General features: G+C 33.8%; 2 protein-coding genes across 2 annotated transcripts; one reads left to right on the top strand and one right to left on the bottom strand.

The window, feature by feature from the left end:
- Positions 1-570: 570 nt before the first annotated feature.
- On the bottom strand, positions 571-2,777 carry LOC149482775 (uncharacterized). The gene is made up of 6 exons (XM_089703360.1): positions 2,669-2,777; positions 2,277-2,457; positions 1,852-2,102; positions 1,617-1,775; positions 1,252-1,369; positions 571-609 (listed from the first exon to the last, which is right to left on the bottom strand). The coding sequence occupies exons 1-6, from the start codon at positions 2,684-2,686 to the stop codon at positions 590-592; spliced, it is 747 nt and encodes a 248-aa protein (XP_089559486.1). The 5' UTR covers positions 2,687-2,777; the 3' UTR covers positions 571-589.
- Positions 2,778-4,546: 1,769 nt separating this feature from the next.
- On the top strand, positions 4,547-8,046 carry LOC149482776 (thyroid receptor-interacting protein 6-like). Its single transcript, XM_089703513.1, has 3 exons — positions 4,547-5,476; positions 5,618-5,853; positions 6,348-8,046. Exons 1-3 carry the CDS (start codon positions 4,697-4,699, stop codon positions 6,586-6,588), a joined length of 1,257 nt encoding a protein of 418 aa, XP_089559639.1. The 5' UTR covers positions 4,547-4,696; the 3' UTR covers positions 6,589-8,046.
- Positions 8,047-8,181: the final 135 nt, after the last annotated feature.

The following is an 8,181-nucleotide window of genomic DNA, read 5'->3' on the forward strand; positions in this document are numbered from 1 at the left end:
TCTGCTAATAAAAAATTAAAACAGCTGTTCAGTGAGATTTTAATATTTATTGATCCTTTGTTACACTCTTCTTACGAGAAAATAAAAACATCATACCCTCCCATACATTTTTTTTACACATTCCTTGTTTATTTTTTTGTACAAAAAACTACCTACTCAATGTGTCATGAAAAGTGGGCCACTTAAATCATGTGGTTATGTTGTTATCTTGATTTATAGCTAGCCTGTTCTTTCCTTAACATGTCATATAAGTTAGAAAGAGGAAGGTTATTAGACCGTTTTATAAAGCGAACGCAAAACCCACGACTGTTGATCGACCGGGAGCCGGTCGCAACGCACATGCCCCTGAATGTGGATCGACCGGCTCCCGGTCGTTCAGCACTTGAGTGGTTATGTACGTAATATTCATTTCTATGCGCACTGCGATGCGGCTACCGCAGACCGCACAGTGCACATAGAAATGAATATTACGTACATAATATTGTGCTTGCGGTCAGCCGGACGGCTACTTAGGCCTACGCAGTACCCATGAGGCGTTCGAGAAACAGTTTATAAATAAAACAAACACGTTTGGACATCAATATTTATTTCAAATTTCAACGGATCCAACTGAAAAATAAAATAAAACATAAGTAGGTAATCTATACTTATAATAAATCTGTAGAGAGGCCAATTCTGTACATTAAATATATTTAAAAAAAAACTATGAAGGGGTGATAAGGGATCGCAACTGATGCCAAATATGCAATCAGTAAAATTTTTGTCTGTCTGTCTGTCTGTCTGTCTGTCTGTCTGTCTGTCTGTATATTCGCTATAGAAACAGAAACTACACGACGGATTTTAACCAAATTTGGCACAATTATTCTTCATACTCCTGGGCAGGTTATAGTAAAAGAATCATGTAAATCGGTGTAGAAACACCAAAGTTATACGTGAAATACGCTATAAGTCATCGCGCGTGAATACAGAATCATGCCATAAGGATTATTTTTGTGTATCAGTTGCCGCGTTCGACGCGCTTCGCGGCGGGAGCTATAAAAAGGCGGCGGGTCTGCACCCGTTTCGCGTTGTCACGGCATCACGTGTGAACGGCTGAACCGATTTCGATAATTCTTTTCTATTATATTCCTTGAAGTACGAGGATGGTTCTTATGTAGAGAAAACGTAAATATATTCCACGGGCGAAGCCGGGGTGGACCGCTAGTATGGAAATAAATCATAAAAAAATATTACACTCTTTTAATATCTTACGATCCATAGGAACTCCGTGATCTTCAGTAAAGCCTTCTACACATTCAGGGCAAAGAGTTGTATCGCATGGATTCGGCGTGGACGTAGGGAACGCAGGAGTTAATTCCACAGGTGGAGGCTAAATAATAAAACAGTTAGAAATCTAAACGACGGGTTGCACTCCGGGAGTGCCGGCAGAAGTGAAAACTTGATTATTAACGTTGAGCATGTTTGATATTTTGGAATGGTATCCGTCTTACGCTTTTTCGATCAGGTCACGTGTCCTGACGCGAGTTTAAGATTTTATACCCATTACAGAAAAAGTGCACAACGCCGCTAAAGAAGTTTTCACTTCAAAAAAATTGTTAATAACTGAAAGTGTTTACCTCTAATCTGTATAAATACGATAGACGACAAGGGTCCCAAGTAGTACAAAGTGTAGCATTGTGCATCATATCTTTCCGTGGTTCATCACCAAAATAGTCAAATGTTATAACGATATTGTTATCAATTGCGCACAAGCTTAAAAATTCATCCACTGAAACCTACAGGAAAATCATATAACATACACTCATGTAAAACAAATGAATGCGCTAAACAAACAGAAATTTAATAACTGACTTTTGTTTTATTGCCGCAATCCAAGGTTCCATTTTGAAAATAATTGTTCTCTCTTTCACCATTACCAAGACAGAACATCCAACCTTCATGGAAAGAGTATTCAATGGGTGCCACTTCAGCCTCTATGCATGGATCTACAGGGACTTGAATTGATTGCTTTCCATACGTACATTTTCTTTCATGCATGTTAGCTTGCACTCTGTAAGCGTCCAAATCTGGTTCAGAACCTTCTGGGCATTTGTAGTAATTACCTAGGAGGAAACGAATACATACCTGATATAATATAAAAGAATTAATAAAGTAATGTAATGATACTTGATAGTTTGCGAAAAAAGCTCTTGCTATATAGTTTGGCTTTAGCTCGCAAGTGTCGCGAGTTCTGAAAAGTTCTATAAAAGTTCAACTTAGCCAAAATAAAGAAATACCATTTTGTATTATGTACGTCGTTTTCTTAGAAGCGCTCACTACTGTCCGAACGGTAAGACCATTGCCACCGCTTTTTATGTTTTCCATTAACACCTCTTGGGCTGCTCTCTGTTCCCGTGACCATTTGGCTGCCTCCTCAGCGAGTATCTGTCGACTTACTTTGCCCTCCGATTGTAGGGACTATAAATAAAAATGAATTCTCTAATAAAAACCCATAGCTTAGAGGTTACAAAGTAGAATAAGATGCATATTCTTATTGATTATCATTACATCGATGAACGTTTAAGATATTTATTAAACCTATAGGTACGTTAATTTATTATTTAGTTACCTATATTAGTTAGACAACTATTATTTACCTTTTTTATTTATATTGTGTTAAATTATTTACCTGTGGTGGACTTTCCATAATAACATGGGGTCTTCCAAGTGTGTGTTGCCAAATCAATTGAGCGGCAACTTTGTGTTTGGAGCTATGGTGAAGTGGTTGAATTTGCAGTATTCCGTACCACGCTAGCTCTCTATAAACACTATCTGGCAAGTATCCCGTCTAATAAACAAACAATCGGATTTTCCGGATAAAATATTAGGTAATCTATACTAATATTATAAAGCTGAAGAGTTTTTTGTTTGTTTGAACGCGCTAATCTCGGGAACTACTGGTCCGATTTAAAAAATTCTTTCGGTGTTAGAAAGCTCATTTATCGAGGAACTTTATAGGCTATATTATAGCTATTAGTCGTAGCGTGATGATATTATCATCACGCTATAATATATTAGGTAAATAATAATTAGATAAAATATTAGGTAATCTATACTAATATTATAAAGCTGAAGAGTTTTTTGTTTGTTTGAACGCGCTAATCTCGGGAACTACTGGTCCGATTTAAAAAATTCTTTCGGTGTTAGAAAGCTCATTTATCGAGGAACTTTATAGGCTATATTATAGCTATTAGTCGTAGCGTGATGATATTATCATCACACTACGACCATACTAGTTAGGAATGCTTATCTGTCGTGTTATACATGCGTTTTTAAAAATTCCTCTTTTATGTCGGTAGATTTAACTTACCGGCATGAAATCCATATGCCACTGAAAAAAAAAGTTTCTTACTTATAAATGCTCTGTATATTCTTAAGTGTACAGAATTTGTGTATTTATATCTCCCGTTTACCTACCTCCTCTTCTGGTTGTTCAGTTGGAGCCATATCTAATCAAAGCAAAAGAAACATAAAATATTAAAATATCAACTCTCACATTCATGATTACTGTAAAGTATCCGAAAAGTATAAAGATTTACCATCATAATCTTGAGAATAAACTGCGAAAAACTGAAAAGCAATTTATAATGTAAATAAAGGGCATTATTTATTTTATTTTTGTTTATTTTATAATTACCATTATAATGAATGTTACTAGACATAGTACCATATTTTCTTTTGAATATACCTATGATCAAGAATTGTAAGAAAACTTGAGAACTGTGAACATCAGTCAGTGTGCAGTATGCAGTGATTAGTTTATCGCATGTAATCAAAAATACCCATAACTTTACTCTGCTTGTTAGTTCAATAGTACTAAGTAATATTTTAATTGGAACGTTATTATGTAACAAACTGTTGGTTTGCTTTATCAGGACATCGTTTTCTTTCAATAAATCCCCATTTTATCTAAAACTAGCGGTCCGCCCCGGCTTTGCCCGTGTTACATGTTTAGGTACGTTTTCTCTCCATAGGAACCATCCTCGTACTTCAAGGCATATTATAAAAAAAGGATTATCAAAATCGGTCCACCCGTTCACGCGTGATGCCGCGGCCGTGTCCAAGGAAAACAAAGGAAAACAAGAAAAATGGTTTCATTTTTATATTTATAGAACTATTATACTCATTCAAATTCACATACTCGAGTAAAGCTCGAGTACCTACGACGCGTGATTAATCAAATCCTACAATAACAATCTGAAATCGTTTTCGGTTTTCATTTTTAAATATCATAAGTAAAAAAATATAGTCAAATTTATGAGATAATGCAGCAAATGAAATAGATAATACTGTACACACATACTGATTAATAACTTTTTGAAAACATCATATTTTGAAGACAATTACCTAAAAATTGATATATGTAATGTATTGGCCGATCTCCCCATCTCTTAAATTAGTTCCATAATTGTCCGCGGGACTTCTTTCTTGAAATGGACTCTACACAACTATTTTGATTGATAATGTCAAAGTCGTAAAGAGTCTGTGCAATCAGTAATCGAATATTAATCTGTGGCGCTGCGATAAAAAAACTTTTTTTTGTAAAAACAAGCTTTTTGTGTACAGAATTGGGCTGTGCCGATTTATGGATTTTTAACATTTTATGAATTAAACCAAGAAACATTATTATAAGAATAGTACATAACACTGCATAAAAATGAATACACTCGATAAGCAATTGGCTGACCTACGTATTTATGCGAACGAACTAGATGCTAAATTACAAGATGATATAAATACAGCGAAAAGAAAACCTTCCATACCGCCTAAGAAATCTAAACCACCGCTGCCACAAATACCTCAAAGTTACAGCGTAAAGTCTGCTTGCGAACCGTCCTATTCATCGAGACTAGAATCAGGGAGTCGAACGAGCTCCACCTATTCAAACTTAGTGCCCGTCAAAAGTTGTATTGTACGAAATTCAGCAAGAGGTAAAAGCGGAGATGTACTTCTCTACAGCAATTTGGTTCCTCCTGGCGGCACCAGTCATGTGTACACAAATGTTCCAATGCAGCGGCCTATGGAGAACTTTTATGATAGAGATGCAGTGTCAGAAGTGTCTCGTATTAGTGATATGGGTATACAGTCGAATTATAGTGAACTACGACGTCCTGGATCCGCTTATCCTCCTTCGTCAGCATCAGTGAACGCCCAAGATTTTTCTACGTACGGTGGATCGCAGGCGTCATCTACTTATGAGTCATTATATGAGCCCATAAATCCTCGACCTTGTAGTCAATTATCTGGAACCTCACTGTATGGGGGCTATGTTGGGACAACAATAGAGTCCACGCCTGAACCAGATGATGCACTATATTGTGGTAATTGCTACAGATGTGGTGAAAAAATTTTAGGTGAAACAACAGGATGTACTGCTATGGAGAGAATTTATCATATTAAATGTTTTTGCTGCCAACAGTGTGGGATTAACTTACAGGTAAGTTAAATAATTGATAATCATATTATTTAAATATTATGTAGGTATGCCACGTACTTATAGCATGTTGAGTTACTTCTGTAATTATATTTTATTTTTATTCCAAAGTTCTAGTAACAAAATTCCCATATGCTATTTCAGGGCCGACCATTTTATGCCGTACAAGGAAAAGCATTATGTGAGAGGGATTATTTAGAAACATTAGAAAAATGCTGTGTCTGCAGTGATCCAATCCTGGACCGCATACTTAGAGCTACGGGAAAGCCATACCATCCTAGATGTTTTACCTGTGTGGTCTGTCAGAAAAGCCTGGATGGAATACCCTTTACTGTAGATGCTGTCAATCGTATTCATTGTATCGAAGATTTTCATAAAAGGTAATGCCTAGCTTATAATCTATACTAATATTATAAAGAGGAAACCTTTGTATTTTTGTATGTTACTATGAAACTACTGGACTGATTTCAAAATTTCTTTTACCATTACTTAGAGGGATTCTTCAGAATCTGTATAGGCTATATTTTATTTGGGAAAACGTAAATATGTACCATGGGCGAAGCCGGGGCGGACCGCCAGTAAATAATATATGGGCATTTCTCCGCAACTCGATGTTAAGCGCCTAAAAGCGCCATCGGCAAGTGATGAAAAAAAAAATAGCTACTAGCTATCAAATTTTTTCTTTAACTTTCTAATAATCTACTTTGGAATGGAATATCATGAAGATTACAAACGTCTACTAGCAAGTAACATATTGAAAGGCACATTAAAACATTAAGTACATGTCTTGCATAAAATTAAATGTTCCAGTTATTTTTTAACAATGGTTTGCAACAAAACACAATTTATTCATAGTAATTTGTATTTTTTTCAGATACGCACCTCGTTGTGCGCTTTGTCGAGAACCAATTGTGCCAGAAGGTGGGGCTGAAGAAACCGTAAGAATTGTTGCTTTAGATAAAAGTTTTCATATAGCGTGTTATGCTTGTGAAGATTGTGGGGCGTCTCTTTGCTCAAGAGAAGAGGGCAGAGGCTGCTACCCCCTCGACAATCACTTATATTGCAAAGAGTGTAATGCAAGGCGCATACAAGAAATCTCACGAAATATCAATTGATTGATACCACTTCGCAGTTTTGTCTTGCTACTTAATATATTACCTTCTAATAAAAAGTAATTATTTGTAGAGCTTTATATCTCAATTCGGAAATTACTTAATGTACTTGCCTATACAATTACCTTATTAATTTTAAAAGAAATTATGACAAAAATATGATACCTAAGCAATCTTAATTAAGAATGTTATTGAATTAGGCTAGAATATCTAGTGATATTTCCCATTACAGTAGTTGTTTCTTAAAATTAGGGAGAGCATGCTTCAGAATAGATTTTTAAAGTCAGTATTATATTATTACTATGAAAAAGTTTCATATGAACATTAGTATTATGTTTGCATATTTACAATAACCATAAACATTATCTGAATTAAATTATAAAAACACAAAAAATAATAATAAAAACATTCCGTGTTGCATTTAATTAAAATAGGTTATTTGTAAGGCTGTGTAGAATTTTTACAGTATTATATGCAAAGGATTTATGAGTGATTTTAGAATTATTATTTAGAAGAATTAAGAATATTATACACATTGTAGTATAGAAATAATAATATTATGAATTTTTTTGTATTTTATTACATAAATATGTAGATTAAATATTATATGCTTTCATAGAAATTGACATTGTTACACTTTTGCAGGAAAAAAAATCTAACAACCTATGTAGTGCAATAAATAAACAAGATATTATATTATACATATACATATTGTATTTAAAATTGATTTAGTATGAATATCATAATGCCATATTTACTTGACTTTCTTATGGTTAGGTATAAATACCTCTTTAAATATGTGCCATTTTGTGTTAGTTAAATTTAACCCTTGGTTGTGTATTTTGTTTTTCTTATTACTTGAATGTACTTACATGTTTATAGTTTTATTAATTAATTGTAAATATTGTATTCAGAAGTGATAAAATTGAATGCTTACTGTACATCACATTAAAATCTAAAACTGATTAATATTGTTTATTTAAGCTGTTATGTTAATTTGGTATTTAATGTATGTGTAAACTTATACAGAATATGAAAATTAAATAGACCAAATTAGTGGCAGACCTAAACATAGATATTAAGCAAATAGATTATAAGAACAACAATATTTATAATAAATGTGCTTTATGTGAATGGCACAATTTCATATTATTGTAGTAGGCCTTAGTGTATATTCCTCCTGATATCTTACCTACTTTTTCTTACTGTCTTTGTGTAACCTACGTAATTGAAGTCGCTTGTATTGATGGCTTTTATAGTCACACTAGTGACATGCTGTAGTGTAGTTATTAAAAGCATGTAATTTCACTTACAAATTTGCCAACAAACATCATTCACACATTACATTCACCCATTTATTATGTGCACTAAACGCACTTTCAAATATACACGCTTCCTCTAATCATTCTTGTCAGTTCTCCCATATGTTATTGTAATCGTTGTTGTGATTGTAATCATTAATAAAAGAAAAATACTGAAAGAAATCTTGTTTTATTTATAGTCAATGAATTGATTTTCTTTATCATTTAACATAGAGAAATTTTTTAACCTCTATTGAACGAAGTAAACACCATCTATTTAATTATCTAATATTAT

The sequence above is a fragment of the Colias philodice genome, chromosome 14 (genome assembly GCF_061535455.1).
Source record: "Colias philodice isolate Cphi_HAF_F1 chromosome 14, ilColPhil1 Martin Lab GWU primary, whole genome shotgun sequence".
NCBI lineage: Eukaryota > Metazoa > Arthropoda > Insecta > Lepidoptera > Pieridae > Colias > Colias philodice.